This window comes from Mirounga leonina, unplaced genomic scaffold (genome assembly GCF_011800145.1).
Source record: "Mirounga leonina isolate KUSES-001 unplaced genomic scaffold, KU_Mleo_1.0 Mir_151, whole genome shotgun sequence".
Classification (NCBI taxonomy): domain Eukaryota; kingdom Metazoa; phylum Chordata; class Mammalia; order Carnivora; family Phocidae; genus Mirounga; species Mirounga leonina.
This window is the reverse complement of record NW_023270377.1, coordinates 92,833,919-92,859,016: the sequence shown is the minus strand read 5'-3', so window position 1 is coordinate 92,859,016 and position 25,098 is coordinate 92,833,919. Positions and strand designations below refer to the sequence as shown.

General features: G+C 46.0%; 1 protein-coding gene across 1 annotated transcript in view; it reads right to left on the bottom strand.

Moving 5' to 3' along the window:
• Window positions 1–15,336, bottom strand: part of TMEM163 (transmembrane protein 163) — a 226,354-nt gene extending 211,018 nt beyond the window's left edge. Inside the window, exons 1-2 of the mRNA XM_035008154.1 lie at window positions 15,135–15,336; window positions 9,601–9,720 (exon numbers count right to left, since the gene is read on the bottom strand). Of these exons, the coding sequence (XP_034864045.1) occupies window positions 9,601–9,720; window positions 15,135–15,336 (322 nt within the window). The remainder of the gene's footprint in view (window positions 1–9,600; window positions 9,721–15,134) is intronic.
• Window positions 15,337–25,098: the final 9,762 nt, after the last annotated feature.

The following is a 25,098-nucleotide window of genomic DNA, read 5'->3' as shown; positions in this document are numbered from 1 at the left end:
AAAAAGAAACAGAAAAGATGTTTTTAAACTATTACTAATAGTTTCTCAGAAAGGTAAGACCTATTAAAAAGATCAATAAAACAAGAGTTGGGTGACTTTTAGAAGGAACACTCCGACCATTTAAAACAGAACTTGACAGTAAAAATGGAAAGTTCAATAGAAAGGTAGGAACGTAAAGTTGAGTCCATTTCCCAGAGAGTGGAGCAAATGCACAGAAAATGAAAGTAGGGGAAACTTGTTTTTTTTGGGTTTTTTGTTTTGTTTGTTTTTAAGATTTTATTTATTTATTTGAGAGAGAGAGAATGAGATAGAGAGAGCATGAGAGGGGGGAGGGTCAGAGGGAGAAGCAGACTCCCTGCCGAGCAGGGAGCCCGATGCGGGACTCGATCCCGGGACTCCAGGATCATGACCTGAGCCGAAGGCAGTTGCTTAACCAACTGAGCCACCCAGGGGCCCAGGGGAAACTTGTTTTAAAAAAAAAAAACTCCACCGCAGCAAGTCTCAGGCAAAGGATTAGAATTTACAGTAGTTTAGGACTTTAATACTAACACCAGGAATAAGAACAGAACGGAGCAAAACCTTCAAAACTCTTAAGGAACATTATCTCCTACTGAGAAGTTTTATTTAGCCATCCATCAAGTGTCAGCGTATATTAATGACATTTCAGGCTTGAAAGCCTCACGTCCCATGTGCCCTTTCCCACGGAGCTAGGAGAAGATGTGTTCCCTCCAAACGGATATAAACCAGAGAAGAGAAAAACATGGTATCCAGGAGACAGGAAACTCAACAGAGGAGAGAAATAAAGGAAATGCCCAAAGAGGCAGTGAATCGCGGGCGATCCTAGCACACAGCTGTGCACCAAGGAGAAAGGGCAACCAGAACGAATCTGAGGTGGTCAACTGGCTCTGAGAGACTTCTTCAAGAAGCAACTGATGGAGTTATCTATGCAGCTGAAAATACCACAAAGAAGTTGAGGTTGGAATAGAAATGCTGAGATAGACTTTAATAAGAAATAAATTCAGAGAAAAGCAAACAGAAATAAACAAAACAGATATTAAAATCAGAGAAAATAAAAAATAGAGCAGGGAGGAAGTAAGCATTTCTCATCATTTGGCTCAGTGACCAGGATTTATATAGTCAGAATAATGCAAAGGAGGACTAGTATGCAAGGGTAAGAGCTCAGGAAGTCAGCATGTTTGTGTGGGACCAAGAAGAGGGTAGAAGAGTAAATTATCTTCTTTCATGGTGGGAAGTCAACAAATAATGGCTAAAGACAAAAAAAAAAATCCAGAAGCCTGTTATATAAACGGTTGACCCTTAAGCAACTCAGGGGGTTAAGGACGCTGACCTGCCCCACAGTCAAAAATCCACATCTAACTTCTGATTCCCTCAAAACTTAACTACTAATAGCCTCCTGTTGACCAGAAGCCTTATCACTAATAAAAACAATTAACACATATTTTGTATGTTATATGTATTATATACTGTATTACAAAATATGCTAGAGAAAAGGAAATTTTATTAACAAAATCCTAAGAGAAAATGCATTTATAATACTGTACTCTATTTATCTTTTAAAGATATAAGTGGGCCCATGCAGGTCAAATCCATGTTGCTCAAGGATCAACTGTACGAGTAAGTAAAAGAATCAACTATAAGAGGTAAAATGTTGTTGAGAGGAAGATAAGGGAGAAATAGAGGAGAGAGGGCATTTGTCAGGTAATTCTCTTATCTGGAATTTGACTTCTAATCATGCTGCTTGAATGGCTCTTGGTCCCATGGACCCTATTCCCAGGAGCATTCCAGTGTTCGATTGTGAGCTCATCTTTGGTGGAGACATGCTGTGACATCATGAGACACCAATGGGCCTGAGCTGAGGTTCTGCATGTGCTTCTTACGGACACTCCAGAGGCATTTCCAACCTCAGACCACATCCATTTGTATCTCAGCTTGAGGGTTCGTAGGCTAAGTGGGTATACAAACTCCCATAGTGGATGCCATGGCCTATCTCCTGGATCCTCCCTCAAGACCTAGGTGCTCATTCCCCCAGCTGTCAGGAGTGAGGGCTGTTGATGGCCCACAGCTGCATCCTTCTCCTGAACTGTCCTATACTCTCTACAGAAGGAAGCTGCCTCTTCCAAGGTTACACTTTTCCCAAGGTTCTACCTCTCCCTGGGGCAGCCCACACCAAGGACTGGTCTAGGCCCCCTGCCTAGAAAATAAGTTTCCATTGTCCAAGCCTGTGTGTGATACTTTGTGAAGGCAGCCTCAACAAACTTGCGCCACTATGTTCCAGCCCATGTGACGTCATAACCCAAGCCTCTGAGTCCTACAATCTTCACACATGCCCACCCCAGGGGAGTACCCCATTCTGTACTGACAGCTCTGATTTTCATCTCATCCTTTTTGGGGAGCGGGGTTTCCTGGGGTTGTAGATCATCCTTTCTCTAACAGATCACCCTCTAATGGGGGAGGCTGAGCAGGTTTCAGGTTATCTATCCTACCCCACTGACATCTACAGGATTCATCTTCCCATTAGACCTGAACTCTTGAAGGGGACAGAAGGATTGCCCCATTTCCTAACATCCTCTGTGTCACCCAGCACAGCAGACTGTGCTTTGCCAGCAGGCACTCAATAAGGACTGGATGAACACATTCACTGGCTGGGAGGAAGGATGGGCAGTTAGGCATGGAAGACGGTAGAAGATGGCGGAAAGTGAGGAATAGGTTCCTTTACTGGTGGGGGAGGGAGGAGGTGCAGAAGGGTTCTCTGCCTGGCTCTGGCTTCATCTGGAATTTCCCAATCTCAATGCACCTGCACTTCAGCCCTCAGGGACAAGGCACCAGAAAATAACCTCTTGTCCAGAGCAGCTACACCAGAAATTCACCTTCAAAGAGGCACTTCCCGGAGGACGAAACCACAGCCCCGAGTACAAGCAGACCAGAAAACCCCTTTTTGTCCAAGCGGCTCACCACTAAGCCTGAAGAGTGACTGAGAGGCAATAGGAAAAGCCCTCCCCGTTTCCTCCCCGAGCACTGGCGGTATCCCAGCCGAACCCGGGGCCCCTGCGAGGAGGGGCATGGGACCTCTGGGCCTATCGAGTCCAGCTGGGGCCCACTGCCCAGCTCCCCTGAGTCACTGCCACGGCTGTGTGACAAGGACACCCCCATGCTAATGACTCTGGCCACACTTTTAATTAAATGCTGCGTGCAGTATGCCAAGAGAAGGGGGGCAGAACGTGAAGGCAGCTGCTGAGACCCCTCCTCCACTCCCAGCTCGGAAGAGCAGCTCACTGTGAGCATGGTGTCTGCGGAAGATGTGCTTTCTTAACAGCAGTAAGGGAGGCCCTTCCATCCAAGAGGAGGTAGAGGGCAGGGGAGGCAGGGAGGGGAGGGGAGGGAGGGAGGAGGGGGAGACCATGAGCTCTGGCATCCCCACTATTTACGAAGTTGAAGATGTCCCTCTTGCAGTTTCCCTCTTGTTTGCATTCACTTGAAAAAGTCACTATTCCTTTTTCTGCACTCTTCACCTGCAAACATACATCCTCGGTCTACTGCAGCCACGGTGACCTCAGCGGGGAGATGTCAAAAACTACGCCAGTCCACCGATGTCTGAGTGCCAACTGTGCTGGGGCTGAGACTACAGACTGCAGGAGAGAGAGGCCCCGCCTCTGAGCAGGGTATATTACTGCCGAGCAGTAATTCAGTGATTCCAGTATTGTGTCAAGTTTCTGATTATGGGTGCCCATGGGGCTATGGGAACCAAGGGTCATTTAAATCAGCACAGAAAGCCAGGGAAGGCTTCCTGGAAGAGGTAGATCTTTCATCTCCATTTTGAGGGGTAAGTAAAATTTAGCCAGGAAACAAAGGGGGGAGTGGTCAGGAACAAAGCATCTGAGGCCAAGGGCAGAGCAGGATACAGGGTTTGGGGAACTACAAGGAGCATTTGTGGACTGGAGCGGCGGTAAGCTAGGAGATGGGAGGAGAGGCACCCAGCCAGGAAGGAGGGGCCCAGACCACCAGGGGCCTCACAGAGCCGGCAGTGCGGGAGGGCAACAGTAACAAGGCACAGAGTCCTTGATGACATGAGCACAAGGGTATGAAGGAGGAACCCAGAGGCAGGGAGCATTGTCAGGGTGAGGTTCCCAGCCACGTTTCGGCCTGTTCTCCCCTCCTGGTTTGCATCGCTCAGTAGCAGCATCCCTAGTTATCATTCACCCAGCACGCTTACGCAAGCAAGTTATCCCACTGAACACCCCCAGGATGTGGCTCACAAACTTCCTGCCCACATCCCCCTCAACGCGTCACCCGCCTAGGCAGTGGCAGCCAGACGGTGGTTGGGAAGTTGTTCCTGAAGGTTCTCCACATCAAATCCACTTCACACAAAACTGTGAAAACAGCAGCCTGTGAAGAGGCCCGTGCTAATTCAAAGACCAACAAGGATAAGACATCATGTCTAACATAAGTAGCAACCAGAAGGGGTGTATCCCTGGGCTTGGAAGTGCACAGAAAATATCCTGAAGACGACACAAGGCACCAGCATCAAAGCTTGTCCACAGGATGGGGCGCCTGGGTAGCTCAGTGGTTAAGCATCTGCCTTCGGCTCAGGTAATGGTCCCAGGGTCCTGGGATGGAGCTGCACATCTGGCTCCCTGCTCCGTGGGAAGCCTGCTGCTCCCTCTCACTCCCCCTGCTTGTGTCCCCTCTCTCGCTGTGTCTCTCTGTCAAATAAATAAATAAAATCTTAAAAAAAAAAAAAAAAAAAAAGCTTGTCCACAGGAGCAGGAATTGGGAAAGAAAGAATTTAAGATGGGACAGAGATTTGCATTCTGTATCTTTGGTCTCATGAACTTTTTATAATGAGCATGCACTGCTTTTATCAATCAAAAGAAAGACCAGCAAACAACCCAAAGGATCAGTCCACAAGCAGAATGTCAAGGGCGTGTTTAAGGGACACGTCACAGAAGACTAGGGCCTCACACACACCATTATATAATGGAGGTGGGGGCACAAGGAGAAAAACTGTGAAGGATACACAGTGTGATGGATAAAACCAGGCTGGGCGGTGGGTCTAGTCTGCGTGGCTGTGAGACCTCTGGAGGAGTCAACCATGTGGAGATCTGTGAGAAGATGAGCTTGGCCTAAAGACACCCTCTCCAGTCCTGAGGAAAAGTTGGGGTGTCTGAGTAAGGGGGGCACGCAGATCAGGCCTGACCTTTTCAGACACTGTCGCTATTCAGATGTTACTCTCAGGGCACCAGAAACCACCGGAGGGCGTCATGCCTTTCCCACCTCACAATAGGCCAATTGAGAGACTACCTAAGAAAGTTCTCAGACACACTTTGCCGTGCTTGTAGAAGACTGGTGGGATTTCATTTTATCCATCTCTCAACTCTTGGCCTCTCAATTTTAAAATAAAGAGAACGATCTTTAAAAAAAAAAAAAAAAAAAAGGGCGCCTGGGTGGCTCAGTCGTTAAGCGTCTGCCTTCGGCTCAGGTCATGATCCCAGGGTCCTGGGATCGAGTCCCGCATCAGGCTCCCTGCTCTGAGGGAAGCCTGCTTCTCGCTCTCCCACTCCCCCTGCTTGTATTCCTGCTCTCGCTGTCTCTCTCTCTGTCAAATAAATAAATAAAATCTTTAAAAATAATAATAATAATAAATAAATAAATAAAGAGAACTATGTATATTTTATCATTTTTAAGGGACAAGAGTTCATGCTAAAATCAAATATATTCTTTGTAAAATCACCACATTCAAAAAGAAAATCACCCCTTCCAAAAAAAATTTTCTAATTCTTAAATCTATTGATTCACTAAATTTTTGAGTGAGCTTTTTCTGAGATCTTAGTTTGGAGTACTTTTTTTTATTTAATGGAACTATGTCTCTTAGGAAAGGTTTTCTTTCCCCCAAGAATGTTTCAAGTAAGTCTTCATTTCCCACAGAACATGTATTGAGTGACTAAAAATTAACTTGCACTCATTCAAACCTCAAAAAAGAGTCAGAATGATTTAGGAAAATGCATTCTAACAAAGACATTAATAATGTCAAAACCCTGAGTTTTGAAACAGAACTTCTGTTCTCTTTCTAGATGTATTAAAATAGACTTTAAGGTTTGTTCGTAACATGATTGCCATTTTCCATGCTGCCTGCCGATTATAAACAGAACCAATTTTAAAACCAAACTAGGGCTCTCTCTGCAATATTCAAGATGTATTTACCATCTGGTTTTATATCAGCATTTTTAACAGGTCCAAAATCTATATTACCAAGTACTATCAGAAATGGTTTATATCTCTTTAAAAGCACACATTCTTTTCAAAACACTTTCAAGTTACAAACTTTGAAAGTTCACTTAATTTTTCAGACTAGATCAGACATGTGAATGTCAACCATAGTTACATACACAACTGGTTTATCACAGACAACTCAGTTATACTGACCAAAGCTAGTTTTGTCATTAGGTCTCTTAAGAATTACTAATCTGAGAAAACACAGCATACCTGATTACCTGGAAGCTTACAGAAGGTGGAAGGGTGACAGGCTTTATCTGCAATGTACATCCTATGTAAAGAATATGAACCTTTCCAGTTGACTGAGAAAAGCAGCTTCCCTAAAACTTACACAGTCCATCACCCTCATTTCAAAACACAAAGAAAGACAACAGCATTTTTTTTTAGAAGATGTTCAGCAAAAATCAGCATCCATGATAAAATGGAAAACGACAGGTAAGGAGATGAAGAGAGAATTCCACCGGACCCCACCAGGTGCAGCTCCAAGACGCTGCCCTTAGCAAGAGAATGGCCATAAGCATTTCAGATGGTCTCAAAAGTTCTTCAATTGTTTGTAAAAATACATGTACTCTAAGCCTGGTATCTAAATAAACCTTTAGATCAAACTCATCTTTTTCTAATAAATATTTTCTTTCCAGCTAACAAGAAAGAAAGAAGGAAGGAAGGAAAGAAGGAAAGAAAGATTTTTTTAAATCTCTCTCAGTTCATTCATTCAACTATCTTGCACACGGATTCCATGCAAGGATGGATGCTCCTCCGTCCCCGCAGAGTCTACCATCCAGCAGTGGCAAGATGTAATGATCAATATGATCTTCTTCTCATTACCATGATTATCAGCCTCCGCCAACACACAACACGCACGCACACCCACACGCACACCCACCCACACACACAGACACAATGCAAAGACCTCTCTACTATCTCAAAGCATCACAGGTAGTAATTCAACGGCAATTCTCTTTAAAAAAAGACTAACTGGTCCAACCTGACCATTTCGTTGGATGGCACAGGGTTTCACCAAGCCAGCCTATCCCATTTCATCCCACATCTCTGTCAACCACCTCCCTGGAGAATAAGACTGGGGTGGGGGGGGAATCCTTGTGACAATTTTTTTAAAATATATTTATAGCCATTTCCAAAGCATACCATTTTCCTTTAGATATTAATTTAAACATAACTTCAAAGTCAGCTTATATTGCCTAATCCTCATTTCTTTCCTTTCAAAACTATGAAAAAGATTGCATGAAAGCCTGCCAATATGTAAATGACACTTTAAAAAGGGTTTTAAATATTTCATATTACAAATACATTTAGGAACCTAAAGGGTAACCGGGATGACCCTAAACAACACAACCAGAGACCACCACAAAGGTTTAAAACAAAATACAAATACACACACACACACAATAAAGCTACTCCATAGTTAAAGTAGGGGAAAACAGAACTCCTACATTTTTTGGTTTAACTTGAAACCAACTTGGGAACAAATTGTATTACAGAAAATAACACAGATCGTGATATTATAAGCCAATGCCAACATTTTATAGGCAAGAATTTAGAGGATTTATTTTTTTAGAAGATTTAAATCAAATACTAAAGGGGTAAAATCATTTTAAGAGAAAGAAAACCCTTTTCACAAAGCAACATTCTAATTCCATACACATTATGCAACAGGCTTTTCCTATTAAAGGAAATGGAACAAAATTTTCAAGATAACCCAACTATCAGGCATAACATATGAAACCAACATTTCCTCATCATTTTTCCCTATTATGAGATTAAGTACATCAAATGTAGAATTATTCTCCCAAAGGAAAGACTTGTTCAGTATTTCTTCACATTTGCGTCCTCATTCAAACACCCACATGATAAAATCATAACAGCTCTATTAGACACACGGACATGTCTGAATAACTATTATTCTGTTGGTAAATCACCACCCCTCATCCCATTCCTCTTTCTTTACATATGTAAATGATGGTGACCGATCCAGAGCCCACCACCAGCCACCACAACCCGAATTACCCTCCAGGGACATCAATCGGATTTGTTATTCTTGTTTCAGCTTAAAGAAAAGGAGGCAAGAGGAAGGAAGAGCTATTTTCAGGCATCAGAATTCTCTTGATTAGATTTCTGGCTCATTGGTAAATGTTTATACTCTGAAATGCATTACCCTCTGCTTCTAAATGTTTGGTTTTTTTCTAGAGCCACGATATGGTACAGTGTTTCCAATATAAATTGTGTCAAGTAATATATGCCCAGTTTTGCAGGGAGCATTTGGTCAAATTCTAATAGTCCCTCTTGGGAGCCAACACCAACTTCCAGGAGCAGGTCTAACTGTGCAGAATAGAATTTTAAACACACACAGTAGTATCTTCCAGCAGACACAGCCCTTTCTTCTCCCACTCTGAGGGATGTCACATGAGACATCTTGCATGATACTTATCACTAAGAATATAGATCTTTCTGGTAAGGTAATAAATTAATCACAAAATGCCCAAAATACATTCCTCTTTACCCCAGCATAAAAAAAAAAACAAAAAAAAAAAAACACGGTGGTTTCTACCGCGGTTGAGATGAAGCTTAATGTCCTCGCTTAAGCTTAGAAACCATCGCACGATTAATAAGAATAAATAGCACATGCACATTTCTTTAGGCTGCAAATGAGAAAATGCATGTCAGAGGGCTTTCTAACACCCAAACAGAATTATCCTTGGGCAGAAAGTAGATTATCCATAGGCACAAAGTGTTCAGTTATCTTAGCTTTTCTTGATTAATAAATGCTTTTGTTTCCCTTGCCACTGAAAACTCGACAGAGGACCCTCCCATTCCTCTTTCATTAAAATGTGCACATGATTTTCATCCAAACCTTACACAGATATAATCGGAGGGGGTGGCGGGGGGGGGTGGATGTACTGCAGTATTGCACTCAGCTGGTTGCATTAGGCTCAAAATACAGATCTTAAGGATATAGATTTGTCACATGTCAGCCCAAGCTGAAGGCATCCACCAAGAGAATATTTCCCCTATTCAGCTGGCAGCCAGAATCTCCTTCCACAAACCCGCATACTGATGAGACGCAAGGCTCCCAGGATCCCTCTCCGTTTCTTCTTAACCCACCTCTCCCCTCTGCAGAGGAGAGAAGCCATTTTACTAATTTATAAGTACCCTGACTCTCCCACCATCTTAAAAAAAAAAAAAATTCTCATCAGTAATAGTCAACTAAAAGCAAAAGCGCATCCCACAGGAGTCAGAGAATAAAACAGACAACGGCAACGCATATCGACCGGCAGGACTCCAGATACTTACTGAAGGCAGCCACAGCCAGGGCCAGTGTGACAATAATGGAGAACCAGGAGACCCACAATGCCTTCTTTCTGTAGTTCTGGGCCTCGTGAGGCTTCAGGCGAGTGCTGCTTTCTAGCAAGCCTGACAAAAACAAGGAGAAAAGGAAGTTAGACATTTCCTTATTGAGAAACCCACAGCCAGAGCTACACGTTCTTATCCAAGGACTGCAAACTGACAGCCCATGGGCCAAGATGTGTTTTGTTTGGCCCACACTGTGTTTTAACAATTAGGAGAATTCAGACTTTCTGGCATCTCTTGCAAATTCCGAGGCTCCGGCAACAGAGGGCACGTATGCCAGAGGGTAACAGCAGTCGTACTCTCTAGAAAGACCCCACAGACCCACTCACTGGACCGGGACCGGTCAGCCCCTGCCCCGGTATGAACTCAGCTATGTAGGTGTTGCTCTAACAAGCCCCTTCCGTTAGGAAAGCGGTACAATGAGCCCACATTCAGCTGGGCATTCAGGCTCCTCAGCTTACAGGCATTGATTTGCATTGATCCCACCAGCAGTGACCACAACTTGGTGAAAGAGGCTTCGCCCAAAGCAATGAGTCATGAAAGCAAATACCCTCATTGCTCCCGTCAACAATTAACGGGAAGAGGACGACTTCTCTTCAATCACAACCAACAATAGCCACCAGGTCTCAATTATAGGCCCTGTTTTCTTCCCTCCTCTTTCTGCTCTATATCTATATACGTATCACTTTGTACCATTCATATGGCAAACAGTTCTCAGATTATTCAAGTGGGGTAAAACTGGGGGTAGCTTTCTGGGCAGGCCATGTGTGAGAAACATTTGATTTTTGCCTCCAATGCTTTCAACATTGAGGGTCCCTGACACCAACTGAAATTCATGAGGTCTCAGAGGCAATGGCCGAGCTCCATCTGCCTTGGGTGGAGGATCAGAACATCTTCAGCATGACCCTGATTCCTATTTTTTCTTCTCCTTTGAAAATAGATCATAGACAGCGTCTCTCAGTTACATGAAGGACCAAATTTTCATGCATTCTCTATCGACAGGAGCTTATGACCCTATCTCGGGCTAAACATACCTTTCAGAGTTGAAGCAGCTTCATCATGACAGCTCCAGATGGTGAAGAAATTGGTAGTCAAAGCTCAGGCACCCACTTGTAAAATACCACACAGCATGCAACATATCACACCCGGCACATCATGCAAAAGACATCATCCCATTTGACCAACTGGGCACCACGCTCAGCCTCTGGCCGCTGAAAACTACATCCTCTTCCAAAATGATTAAAGACCCTGGTAAAACTTCTCCATTCCATTGGAATTCAATTAAAATTCCATTCATACTACCCAGACTCAAGCACCCTCAACAAGTCCTCAAGGAAGCAAGAGGAAACGTCAAGGAAGGGGCTTTGTGAACCCAGTCTATAGCCCAGAGGTTTTTAAATAATCAAAACCTGTAGACCTGCATGGGATCAGAAGGTAGAGGAGAGTGCAAAAGGTATGTCTACACACATCTCCATCACCTCACTATAAAAATCTCCTCAAAACTTCCTTAATAAATGCACTTGGATGAAAAAAGAGAAACCTCCTCTCTTGTCAAATTCTGCCTTTGGTACACATGATTTCCAATTAAAATCCCTTCGTCTGTTTTTGTCCCTTTGTCTACTTTTTCCCTAGCCACCAAACAACACCCCATTCTAATTTTCAATGACAATCACCTTTGTCTCCTGTTCAAGTCAACCTAGAACGAGCAGGTCCCACTCTCCCCCAATCATTTGTTTTCTTTTTCCCAAATGATATAAAACTCTTCCTTTTCATTCTGGCCAATTGATTTTTAGGAGAAGTGAAGCTGTAGCAGGTAAGTACTGACTCAAATAAGCAGTTCATTTGCTGCGTATTTTGACAGCAACAATCTCAAGAGGTTTATCCACTGGGGGTAAAACCAGGTTCCTTTCAGAAGCAGATTTAATTTTCTAAGAGAAAGGACAATGATCTAGGTTTTTCATTCTGCCACATGACATTTATTTTTCCTTCCAAAGCCAGCTGTTCATAGCACTAGGACTGGTCCTGACCACACACCCCACCGCATGCCTCACCCCACAGTGGACCAGCACACTCATGAAGGAGTTTGGGGTGTCCGCTCCCATGGGCTGGACTGCCCTGCTAAGAGGATACCTGAGTCCTCTAAGCAGCAGAACTGGTGGTTCTTACCCAGATCCGAGTGTGAGTGTGTGTGAGTGAGAGAGAGAAAGAGAAAGAGAGAGAGAGAGAGAGAGAGAGTGTGTGTGTGTGTGTGTGTGTGTGTGTGTGTGTGTCCGTCCCGTGGGAGGTTTTGAATTTTAAAAACTGGAGTAAATTTAATGCAAAGACCATCCATGAAGACAGGAACTTTCCCGTATCTGTCCAACCTTTGCTTATTTCCTACTGGTTTTCCTTTCTAAAACTCTAGCCGATACCAGGAATGGAAAACACCCCTCTCCTCCAAGGGGCGGACGACAGACCCATAAATGAATGGCCCACATATAGGTGCCTCTACCTCTGCCTCCATGTTGGCTGCATGCATACTCATACGCAATGCACAGAATTCCTCAAGTTTTCAGGAAGCTGTGCTTCAGGAGTAGAAGGTAGGCCAGCCCAGAGAAGCTACGGAAGGCCACACATTTGCATGTAGGGCTGTGTCCCTTCCTCAACATAGCTGGCCTCCACCTTCAGATTTCTAATTTCACTCAAATTCCATCTATTTGTAATCTGGGCCTACCATTAGGAAGCATAAGGGTTGTATGAATGAAAGACTGATAACTCATTGTTTGGGTAGAGGGGGAAATGCAAATATATGTGGTTAAGATGAAGCCATCCATCATTTCCATTATAGTATGAATTAGTTCTAATTGCTTTCTCCTAATTGCCACACTTGGATTTTCTGAAGGAAGGGGAATATTTATTAGATAGGAAGGTAGTAAGAAATGCAGAAGCATGTAATACTCTAAGCCGACTTGGGGCTTGGGGCAGAATGATGGGAAAACAGTTGGGTAGAAAAGAGTAGATATTAAAAGGGAAGAGGTGGAAACACCCAAGACAAGCTTGGCCTATTTGGGGAGTGTTAATCCCTAAAAGTCTTAGACCACAGGACTCTTGCTCCCTGATTACAAGGCTCAGCCAAATGGCACTCCATTATCAGCTCGCTAGGTTTCTGGGAAGCAGCCCACATCACTTCTAAGGGGAAAATGCCTCTAAAGTCCTAAAACACTAGATTATAAGGCAAGCCTTTGATGGGAGTTAGACGCAGTCTGTAACCAGCTCTAACGGCTCAAAAGGAAGTGAGGACAAGAAAGATGGCCAAATATAGACACACATCCAGGGCACCGACACCCCACACACCCTATAGGTATTTAGGCCTAGAAAAAAAGCAAGCCAGGCATGATGGAGAGATGCACAGCAGGCAACTGCTTTAGCTTCTTCCTCCCCAAATCCTCTCACCATTAGGAAAAAGGTAGCTGCAATCGAACCGTTCCCAAGGGATTCAAAAATCGATACTGGAAAGATGCAGCCCCATAAGAAAAAAAATAACACAAACACAAAATATTGTAATAAACCTCCCCAGGTAACCTGATCTACTTAACAAAAACGATTCATTCGTCATTAACTCTTTGCTGTCAGCAATAGGTCAAACAAAAGAATGTCACACTGACTTTCAGCTTTCCATGCCACACGGCGCTGGGTTCTTTGGAGGACAGGGTTCATGCTAACAGAGAGGCTGTGTGTGATATGCGGCGCTTTCAGTTCAGCCCGTCGCTGAACTGACAGTTCATGAACAGTGAATGCTTTCATGCTATCATATAATGGAAAATGAAATTCAGTTGACCAATGAAAGATAACCCTAAGAATTAATTCAGAAGGGCTTTTTACACTTGAGCATGAAGCTACAAAATGATGCTAAATATTAACTCCCCCTAGCACTTTCTTCCCTCCTACCATTTTGTGGGGTGGGGAGAAATAGGCCAGCTTTGACAAATGACCTGCAATGCTACAAAAATAAGCTCAAACCCAGAGTTCTGTCTTTCTTCAATACAAAATTCTTAAATCCTACAGTATTAGTTGCAGAGGAAAAGGTAATTCACAGGACCTATAATAAAACTGATCGGTTTTGTGGGGTGCTTACACCGCCACCCATCATCAGCTCCATAACAGTATCTAGTTATGTTGAAATAGAAGGAGAAACTGCAACACAGGTTCAGAACTCGTTGCAACTGGAGGAGCTCCAGTTCCCCCTGAGCAATCCCCGCTGATTCTCCGGGATTGCTGTTTCCATGTCATTCTATTTCACATGCTACAGTTTAAAATTTCTAGGAGGAAAGAGATCGTGCATGCTAACACTAAACCGGAATAAAAATGTACAGGAGATACTAAGAATAGGACCGAAAACCTGCTAAGACTAAAATATAAAAATCCGCCACAGCCAACAAAATAAGGCTTCCAAGAAAAGGGGGTGGAGCGGCGATGAGCCGGCTCCCCCTGAAGGGCCTGGCTGCAAGAATCCTGCTTCGGCCACTAACCGGCTTCAGCCCAAACACTGAGTCTTTTTGAGGGGGCCGATCTGAATTTAGATTCAGAAAGCAGCAGCAAAGGTATAGACGTGGCCAAGAACACGGCTCCCTCCAAGCCAAAAGGAAACGAGGCAGGGAGGGAAAGAGGGATGTAGGAGGAGAGAGGCACGAGAATGGAACCAGAGTCTCTCCCGTTTCATGCGGGCATCTCAAAGAGGGCATCGGCTGTTTGTCGGAAGGTAGGGGTTGGCCTGCCAGGAAAGGGACGTTCGAGGGGTTCCAGGCCAGTGTCTTGGGAGGGATTCTGAGGGGGCTGGAGACGTGCTCCCCGGGGACCATCAGGTTTCAGCGGCATCCATTCAGAGGAGGTTGGTGGTCCAAACCCAAGTGCTCCAGTCCTCTGCCCCCATCACCAAACAGCGGGGCGGCGACCCATGGTAAACTGGGCCCCCCGTAAATGAGGGTCGGGGGCCGCCCGACTTCCCTCGCCGGGGCCACCACCAACCGACTCCGAGAGGCTAAACCCGCAGAAGGAAGTTCTCCCGGGGAGGCGCCGGGGGTCCGAGGGGGCTTGGAAGCAGGACGCACGGAGCTTGGGTTCCTCCGAGCTGAGCAGGGCCCGCACTCCCCCGGAGCGCTGGGCTCCAAAAGCAAAAATCGCCTCCCGCAAACTTTTCCACTGGGCGCCGGAGGGCCGGAGCTGGCCAAGACGAGAGCACGGGCCGGTGCGGGGTCGGCCGGGACGCTGCCGGGTTCTCGCGCTCCGGGGAAGGAAGGACCTCGGGAGGTGGGGCTGCCGCGCTCGGCTCTGCACGCCGTCGCCGGCAAGTCCGGGCCCCGCGCCCCAGGGGCCCCGAGACGCCGAGCCCCGCCAACCTGCAAGGGAGGACAGGCGGACCGGGAGCCGCGGCTCCTCACCGAGCCGGCCGGCCGGGGGAAGGACCGCGCCGGGGAAGCGGGCGGGGCGGCGGCGCTCACCTCGATCCTCCAGCCCGTCGCTGAACTGGCCGCTCTCGCTGATGCGCAGCTGCCGCTCCTCCTCGGGCTTGGGCGGCTCGCGAGCTGCGTTGCTCAGCGGGCCCGGGCCGGGAGCGGCGGCCAAGGGCGCGTGGCCCCGGGGCGGCGCCGGGACCGCGGGGCCCGGGGGGCTGCGGCGCTCGCTGCCCGCGGCCGGCTGCATGGCGCGGGGCTGCGGTTACCGGCGGCGGCGACGAGCGCGGCGGGGACTTGAGTCAGAAGTGCGAGGCGCCGCGGCTCGCAGGGGCAGAGGGACGGACGGAGCGCTGGAAGAGCGAGGGGGGGAGGGTGCCGAGGAGCCGAGGGGCGCCGGCAGCCGGCGGGGCGGGGGTGTCGAAGAGCTGCACGGCTCGCGCGGCGGGCGGCAGAGGCTGGGTCCGCGCTGCCGCCGCCGCGCTCCGCCCACGGGGGCAGGTGCGGGCGGCAGGGACCCGCCCCAAGGCCCCGGCGCCCGAGCCCGCGCCGCGAGGCCGGCGGGGAGGTAGGAGGGCTCCGGCCGAGCCGGACGCCGGGAGGCTCGCGGGACCTGGGGGCCGCCTGACGAGGGTGTGACTGGAGACCTGCCCCCGCCGCGCCGCGGGATCGGGTCCGGAGGCGACGCGCCCCGACCCGATTTCTGCCGTCGGGAAGGCAGTGGCCGCGCTCGGGCGGGGGGGCGGGCAGCGCCCTAATTTAACATCTTTCTCCTCCGGGGCTGCGCTGGCTTCAGAGGCTGTGCAGGGTCTCCACCTGGGCTAGCAGCCTCACCGCCCATCCCGGGCAAATGAGGTTCACCTGTCGCCAAGCCCGCCCGTCTCCCCCTTCTAGGAGCTTTGATTCCCCTCCTGATTTTTCTCTCTAGCACCAACTTGAGGGGACCGGATAACCTTGGAACCACTGGGACCTCTAGATGTTTGGACGCCAAGGTTCCCCCATTGCGACTACCCCTCGGCCTTTGTCCCAGCCAGTCCCCTGCCAGCTCGCTACTTCCCCTCTGAGTATCCAAATGTTGGCATTTCTTCAGGACTCGGACGGAAGCCTCCCTCCTAGGAGAAGCCTCCCCTGGCTGTCCGGGAGCAGCCGACTGTCCCTGCTTTGACCGCGTCGAAGCTCGTACCCTTGCGCGGTGGGGCTAGTCGGGCAAAGAGAGGCAACCACCTAGTCCACGCCAGGGCCCACGCCCGCTCTCTCGCAGCTCCCGGAGGTGCACAGGCGGGGGGGACCCGCCGTTTATCAGATTAAGCTTGAACTTAACGGTATCAACATTCAAACTCCAGAGTTTAGATTTCACCTTTAGATGGATATCTGTCTTCAAATTTAATGAGCCCCTTAAAATGCCAGTCCCTCACTTAAAGCCCGCCTACTTTATTGGGGGGAGCACCCTTCTTTGAAGAGTAACTACTTTCTCATTCTCACTTTGCCTGTGACTAAATTCAGAGCCCAATTTAAATGCCTTTGGGGTGCAATGGACACGAATGATGGGAAGAAGTTCTCATTTTATTTTGTGTTGTCGAATTGGGCTGAGAAGATCTTAGTTGACCTTGGCCAACTCACTTTACCTTATTGATCACTAATTTAACTACAAACGCAAAGAGTTGGAGGACTAGGTCATTTCAAATGCCCCTTCTTGCTAGGGAAAGAGGGAGAAAGGGAAGTAAGAAAAAATAAAGAGAAAGAAAATCACTACAATTATTTGAATAAAACAATGAAAATTGCTACCCACCAGTCCTGATTCTGTCCTAGGAGGTAGACAGTCCTTCAGATATTGCAGACCCCTTCCCCTACCCCCTTGCTCTCTCTCACCCAGGCTTTTTTCCTCCACGTTATCCCAATTGATTCCTCTGTCAATGGCTCAAACATTAGAATCACCTGGGGACCTTAAGGACAAAAATACCCAGGGCTCTGCCCCTGCTAGAAATCTTATATCATAGATGATGAAATTGATCTGGTCTGGGACCTTGGCTCGGGTATTTTTTTAAGCTCCCTTCCTATTCTAAGAATCATTTGGGAAGTTATTTGTTTAAATGCTGATTATTTACAGCTCTTCAAGATTCTGACTCAGTAGATTCTGGGGTCTGGCTAGGAATCTTCATTTGAATATCACACACACATACACACATACATATTCTGACGTAGATTGTTCCAGGAGCACATTTGTAATCCTCACGACTTAACTGCCCTCTACAATGTGGACTGTCTAGCTCCGCCCCTGCATGCATGCACACATCCGCTCTCTGTCTGTCCGTCTGTCTCTCTTCCCCCCACCCAAGGTTTGTGGTTCTCTCAAAGGAGCAAGTATCATTGTTCTTTCCTCTGGTCCCTCGATTGATTCTCTACTCCAGCCCGTCTGAAATGTGAATATGCAGATGCACCCCCGGGGCTTCTTGTTAAAATGCAGATTCTAACTCGGCAGGTCTGGGATAGAGGCGGAGAGTTCTTACAAACTTCCAGGTGCTGCTGAGTTGCTGATCTGAAGACCACACGTGAAGAAGTAAGGATCTAGGAGTTACTTATTATTCATGGAATAAATATATTTACCTTCAAGTTCCAGCTGCCCTAGTTCAGTAAGTCATTCTTGTCTCCTCCAGAAAGACTTCTCTGACTCCAGCTCCCCCTGGGCTTTCCTTTTTGTGAACTCTGTTTAATAATTCACTGCTTATTTTTTCATGTGTGAGGCAGGGTGCTTGTGTGATCCCCGTTTTCACTCACCCACATCTACCTGGATGCCCAGGACACAGCGTTTCCCCAAACAATCTCTGCTGATTGACTGGGAGGTAACATTATCTTCCATTCTTGGAGGACATACCATGTGCCAGGCACCTTGCTAACTTTTACATGCATTGTCTTCGTCACTCAACGAGGACTATCCTCATTTTACAAAGGAAGAAATCCGGGCAAGTCTCCTGTTTAAACTCTGACATCACAGCCCACCGTGGTACGCCCCCTAGGGGATATTTATGAAACTTGCAGGTGCTTTAATTTGTTATCCCAAGGATGGGAGGAGTTGGCCACTGGCATTTAGTGGGGGAGGGTCAGGGATAAGGGAGGTCCTGCCCTGCACAGAAATTTGCCACCCAATGAAGACTGTTTGTGTCCCACATGGCTTTTATATGTCAGGTTGGACATCTGGGTTAATTAAAATGTGCTTCTAATTACATTAGGATCCTAACTCTGTTTTACATGTAAACACAAACTATTTTACACCACACTGGATTTTCTGTAAATGCAACCACATAAGTCCAGGATAGATTGCTCTTTGTTCACTGTTTTGGAAAATCAGGACACTGAAGCCAGTTCCACTCATGGCATCTGAGTCAGCAATCAACACATCTTTGCCTGTCAAATGTCTAACTGCCACAGGCCCAGTAATTCCATACGTGTATATGAAGATTCGTATTTAGCTCTTCTTTCAAAATGTCAAAAATAAAGGGCCAATAATATTCCAGAGTCTTGTCTTCTCTTAAATTATAAGTTTCTAAACCTGATTACTTCTTTTCGACTTCTGAGGTGATTCTAACTAAGCATTTATAAAGGCAAATACGTACTAGGTATTTTTGGCTTTACTTTTACCCCCCCCCTTCATTGTAATTCAGTCATTATATTGATGTTTTTGTGTGTAGTTATTAGCTATGAAATCCATTTCATGATCATAATAGTGAATACGAAATAACTGTTCTAAAAAGGCAGACTTAACTGTCACAGCCAAGAGGAGCCTAAGAAGACACAACATCTAAATGTAACGTGGTGGTCTGGAAGGCGTCCCAGAACAGCAAAATAACATTAGGTAAAAATTAAGGATATCTGACTAAAGCATGGACTTTAGTTAGTTATAATGTGTCAACGTTGGTTCATTAGTTGTAGCCAATGTGCCACACTAATGTAAGATAATAGGGGAAACTGGGGACGCCTGGGTGGCTCAGTCGGTTAAACCTCTGCCTTCAGCTCTGGTCATGATCCCAGGGTCCTGGGATGGAGTCCTGCATCGGGCATCCCTGCTGCTCCCCCTGCTTGTACTCTCTCTCTCTGACAAATAAATAAATAAAATCTTAAAAAGAAATAATAGGGGAAACTGGGGGCAGCATTTATGGGAACTCTCTGTACCATCTTCTCAGGTTTTCTGCAAATCTAAAACTGTCCTAAAAAATAAATTCTACCAAAAAAAAAAAAAAAAAAAGGTAAAACAAAGCGGCAGGAGGATAGGGGGAAATGGGAAGGCTTGAGTCTGGGAGGTAGACATCCTAACCCTGAACTATGAATGCCCACGGCAGAATACAGACCATGGAAAGACAAAATGCATGAGGTAACTTGGAAACTTGAATATGGTCATCAAAGGAGCAATGTTCACCAACAATGGTAAGAAAGACAGAATATGACAAGCATTAAACTAATAATCTAATTTTAAGCCTATTCCACTGGCTTTTACCACGACGTATTTTTAGTAGATATAAGGATTTAAGAAGTTTTGGAAATTTCATGAAATCCCAAATTTTCAAATTATCGGGCTTCCACTGGGACATTTTAGAAAGGCACATTTGGGTAAGAGTATGTAGACATATAACTTGACTGGTGAAAGATAAGAAGTTGAGTGATGCCTTTTTTTTTACTCTTATCTGTTCCTTTTTACATTTTTAGTAAATTTAGATCCCTAATCCTAGAAATATATATAGGTAAGAGAAGAAAAGCCAAGAAGCTAAAAGAAACAAATCAGGCAAGAAGAGCCTCAGATGGCCTAAAACTCACAGTGACTCCTGCTGGAGCTGCCTGCTGAGGGTCGCGAGTCCTAGGAACACCCCCACTACGGGTCCACTTAATCCTACCAATCCTAAAAGCAGGGATTATCAGCATCCCCATCTTAAACATAAGGAAACTGAAGCTCAGGATAAAAACCACTGCCAACGACCCCAGTAATGGAGCTCCCAGGACAGTGCTCTTAACCACGACACTGCAAGGCCACTACGGAAGAATCTAAAGAGGACCCAGAGGATGGTTTCTACACCTGGCTACCCCACATCATATTTTAGATTAAGGTCTACTTGTTTTATTTTATTATGCCTATAGACATTGGAAACCCAACTATCAGCATATTATTCATCTTTTTCAAGTCTTGGAGAAATATACCATGGCACTTAGCGCTACCATGCCTTGCAGTAAACTGTCCCATGATGGGGTATCTAAACTGAGTGTCAAAGTCAACGCAGAACAGCATCTGTATAGAAGGGCCCTGAGATCTTCCCTTGGCAAGTGGGAGGTGTCTGTTTGTAGGTGTGCCCGCAGGTATGACTGTTCAACTATAAACTCCCTTTCCCATACACAAATGATTACCGAGGGCATGACTATGGAACATTCGGAGAAACACCATAATAGTGGGAAGCATTAGGAAGAGGCTTGGTGTGCAAAATATTGTAACATTAAGGCAGGCAAAAGAATGGTTGAATGATAGCTCTGCCTTTAAGGGACTTAAATTCTAAGCAGGATAGCACAGTTGTGCATCGCCCACCTTTGCCATGTGCTTGCTTCAGCACTGTCTTCACTCAGCCTGCACGTTACAATCACCAGGACTAGGGGCACCAACTTATTCTGGTTTGCACAGGATATTCCTGGTTAGCACTGAAAAATCTGAGTCCTGGGAGGCCCCCTCGGTCCCAGGAAAGTTGGGACAGTGGGTCACCCTACTGGGATGCTTTTAAAAATCCTGCCTCCCCAACCACCTCAGGCACAGGTGACTGCAGGCACAGTGGGAAAGGTCTGCTGGCTCGCCCACTCCTCCTTGTGCCGTCCCAACTGCTAAAGCCCGCCAGGCCGAACTCTCCCTCTGGGCTCCTCCGACCACTGTTTCTGAGTGGCAGCAAGTAGTCCTTTCCTTCAGGAGGGCACTGGGCTTCTCATGCCGGCAGATGAGGGCCCAGCACCACTCCTAGTGTTTGCGGACCTGGCAGCAGTTTATCAGCACACGCACGATGATGAGGACAGCCAGAACCACGATGGAGACTATCACCGAGACATGATGGCCTGCTTTTTCTGGTTGGCAGCCCCCATGGCCAGGCGGGTTTTGGAAGGACCCCTCCCCACCCAGGTGATTCCATGGTGCAGCCAAGGCTGAGCAAGAACTGCTCAAAGACAGTGCTTCTCAGCTTGAATGTAAGAACCACCTGGGGATCTTGGTAAAATGCCAGTTGCAATTCAGTAGGCCTGGGGAGGACCCAATTTTTTTTTTTTTGCATTTCTAACCAGCTCCCAAGTGATGCCAGTGTTGCTGGTGCACGGACCACCCTCTGAGTGGCAAGGGTCTAGCATGTACTTTGAAAGAAACTCCGGGTGCCTGGGTGGCTCAGTTGGTTAAGCGACTGCCTTCGGCTCAGGTCATGATCCTGGAGTCCCGGGATCGAGTCCCGCATCGGGCTCCCTGCTCAGCGGGGAGTCTGCTTCTCCCTCTAATCCTCCCCCTCTCATGCTCTCTCTCTCTCTGTCTCATTCTCTCTCTCAAATAAATAAGTAAAATCTTAAAAAAAAAAAAAAAGAAAGAAAGAAACTCCAAAGTCGTCAAAAGGGAGGGAATGTGGGGACGAAATTAACAAAAGGGAAAAATCAAATGACACAGAAGTAACTCATGATATACAATACAGAGAGCGAGCAGGTTCTAGGATACATTCCTCTTTTGAATTCCTCAATGCTCAACACACATGGTGGGCATTCAATACATAGAAAAGGGGAACTGGAAATGTTTCGTGGGGGTAAGTGCTAGCAGTGGTTTGCAAGGGTGGGAGAGCAGCCCAGGAAAGGCCAGGGGTGAGCATGAAGATTCTATGATCACATTAGCTACAACTTCGTAGAAATGCACACATCCACAATTCTCACCAAGTAATGGGTACCTTTGGGGAAAGAGGGGACTGGGATTCGGATGGAGCACATCGAAGGAGCTTCTTTTTTTTTTTTTTTAAGATTTTATTTATTTATTTGAGCGAGAGAATGAGAGACAGAGAGCATGAGAGGGAGGAGGGTCAGAGGGAGAAGCAGACCCCCTGCTGAGCAGGGAGCCCGATGCGGGACTCGATCCAGGGACTCCAGGATCATGACCTGAGCCGAAGGGAGTCGCTTAACCAACTGAGCCACCCAGGCGCCCCCGAAGGAGCTTCTGGTTGCCTGGGAAAGTTCTAGTTCTTGACTTGGGTAGCACTTGCTCTGTAATAATTTATTAAGCCATGCATTTGACCTGTGTGGTTTTCAGCATCCGTGTTTTATTTTACAGTAGAAGTACTGATAAGAAATTCTATCCAGAACAGCCATATATATTGTGAGGGCTAGGTCTTCCCTGGCTAAAGCAGTTCGGACTGCACTCAGTCAGAGGTTGCTAGGGGAGACTGCACGTACAGGGCGAATGAGTCATCTCACTCAGCTCCACGGAATGTCAACAATAGGGAAGAGTAGTAGGGCATTAAAAAGAATAAAGTTAGTTGAATCTGATAGGGGAAAAGGGAGTTATATAAGCTCAAAAAAACAAAACAAAACAAAACTGTTACAGTTTCTTCACTCATGTGAAAAAAAAACGAAAGAAGTTAATGGCATCTACTCTCCCCTGATGCTCCTTCCACCCCTCAGACATTTTCAGAGCCCTGGGCCCATGAATCCAACTGTCCCTGAAGTTCTCCAAATGAATAAGCCCTTCAAACTCAATGTGTCCAAAAGCAGAACTCTTTATCTTTCCCCCCAAACCTGTGCATCTTCAATCTCCCTTTATTGGCAAATTACAGCACCATCCACCCTATCATTTTTGAGATAGAATCCTGGCAATACCTCCGCTTGACTTTACTCTTCCTCATCCTTTCCAAGCAGCAGGTGACTAACTTCTGTTGACTCTCCCTTCTTAACACGCCCTTATGTCATCCCACCTTCTCAACTATGTTCCTATTATTTTACGGCAGGACCTGCCAACTCTCACCTGTATTATTGCAGACGCCCCCTGGCCAGTCTGTCTTCCTCTGGTCCAGCTCCCCCAGCACCCTCCACACTCCAGTTACAGCACTTTCACCAAGAAATCACTCTAGCCATGCTGCTCCTCCATGCACCATTGCTATGCACTATTGTTTAGGGAATGAAGCCTTAAATCTTTCAGGTTGGTAGGGAAAACCCTCTCAACCTATGTCCTGCCACCTTTCTCTCCTACTGTACTGACCCCCTCCCCACCCCTCCAGCCCCTCTCTCTCCAACTGGGCAAAATTTCTTTGGTTCCCCAAATTTTCCTGGATGATTCATTCATGCCTCTCTGTTTTTGCCCTTGCTATTATCTCTTTCTGGAAGAGTCTTCTGGGCTCTCTCTCAATCCCAGCCAAATGCAAGGACACTCCAGTACCTTCTGTTCTTTCAAGAGTTGAGTTCTTTACAAGTCTTTACTGACATATCCACCTGCAAAGGGGTTCTGATCTGTCTCTCTGCTTCTCTCCCACTATTTATACCCTAATAACACTTTATTCCTCTAAATGTGTTTATATACCAACTTCTTTCTGCCTTATGGGAAATTTCTCAAGGCAGGAACATAGTATATTCATCCTAGTTTTTCAGACATTTATCACCATGCATGCAGAAAGTTAAAGGAAGGTGGGGGAGTGTTGAAGGAATAAGTGAATAAACTCTTAGTTGCTCCCATATCACACCATAGATAATTGAGTTGACCAGATTATTTGTGATTGATTTCATGGCCAGCCACTGAAGTAGTTCCCAAAAATTACATCTCCTTCCCACCCTCCTCCATCAATAGGAAAAGAAAAAGAAATCCATGTTCTGTCTCTTAAACTGCTAAAATGGAAGAACTCACAGAAAAAAATGTATAATTTGTACCATCCTCTTAAAGATGACAGACCACTCCTCCCATCCAGCTCTCAATGGCAGATGCAGTTAAGATTATTTGGTTTTAAACTTGGCAGTTCCTCTTCCCAAAGCCTGTACCATTGAGATACATATTTGTAAATATTTGGTTGAGGTTTAACATACATGTAGAAGAGTACACAGATCTTAAGGTCAAAGCTCAATCAATTTTCACAAAGTGAACATGGAACCACTTCAATAAACAGAATATTATCAGTCCCCCCAAAGCTCCTCCACTTCCCATTCCAGCTACTAACCCCCATATCAAGGGTAGACTGAAATAGTTCCAACACTGCTTTGATAGAAACTGTTTTGTGAAAGTTTATGTATTTTTATACTTATATAAAAAAGCAAAATATGCTCATTGTAAAAAGTTAAAACTAAACAGGAGTGCAAAAATGTAAAAAGAATTGGCAAGAATTTCCCCCATTAACCCTCTGACCAGATACACACAGGTACAAACACCCCATCCCCAAGGTTAAACTCTTAAAATGGTTTGGTGCATGTATCCGTGAAGACTATATAACAAGTAAGTGATAATTCTATTCAAAATGGATGAAATGGTAAGACAATGTATTAACTCATAATTTATTTAATCATTTTCTGAGTGAATGAATATTCAGGTTGTTTCCAACATTTTACTGTTACAGTTAATGCCATATTCACCATTTCATTTTGAAATGTAAAGTGATTTTGGAAGTCCAGAGTAGGGAGCCTTCGGGATTTGTTTCCAGCCACTCAAATATGTCACCAAAGACTTGGTTTCTATCTCCTTGCTCTGCCTTCCAAGATATCAGCTCTATCTGAACTGTGTCTCACTCTCACTTCATGCTTGAAACATAACTGCCAAGAGAGCCTCATGCTTCCTCAGAGGGGAGTAGTGAGGGAAAGGAAAGAGGGAAGAGAGAGAGAAACTCAATGACCATGGAGTGAACATCCTAGGCTTCATTCTGATTGGACCAAATATGGCCATGTGCTGATTTATGAACCAATCATTGAGGTATTGATTAAATCAGTTCCCGTTCCTGAATTGATCTGTGTGGCATAGAGGATGGAATTATCCTAGTTAGCTCCATGAATAGGGCCA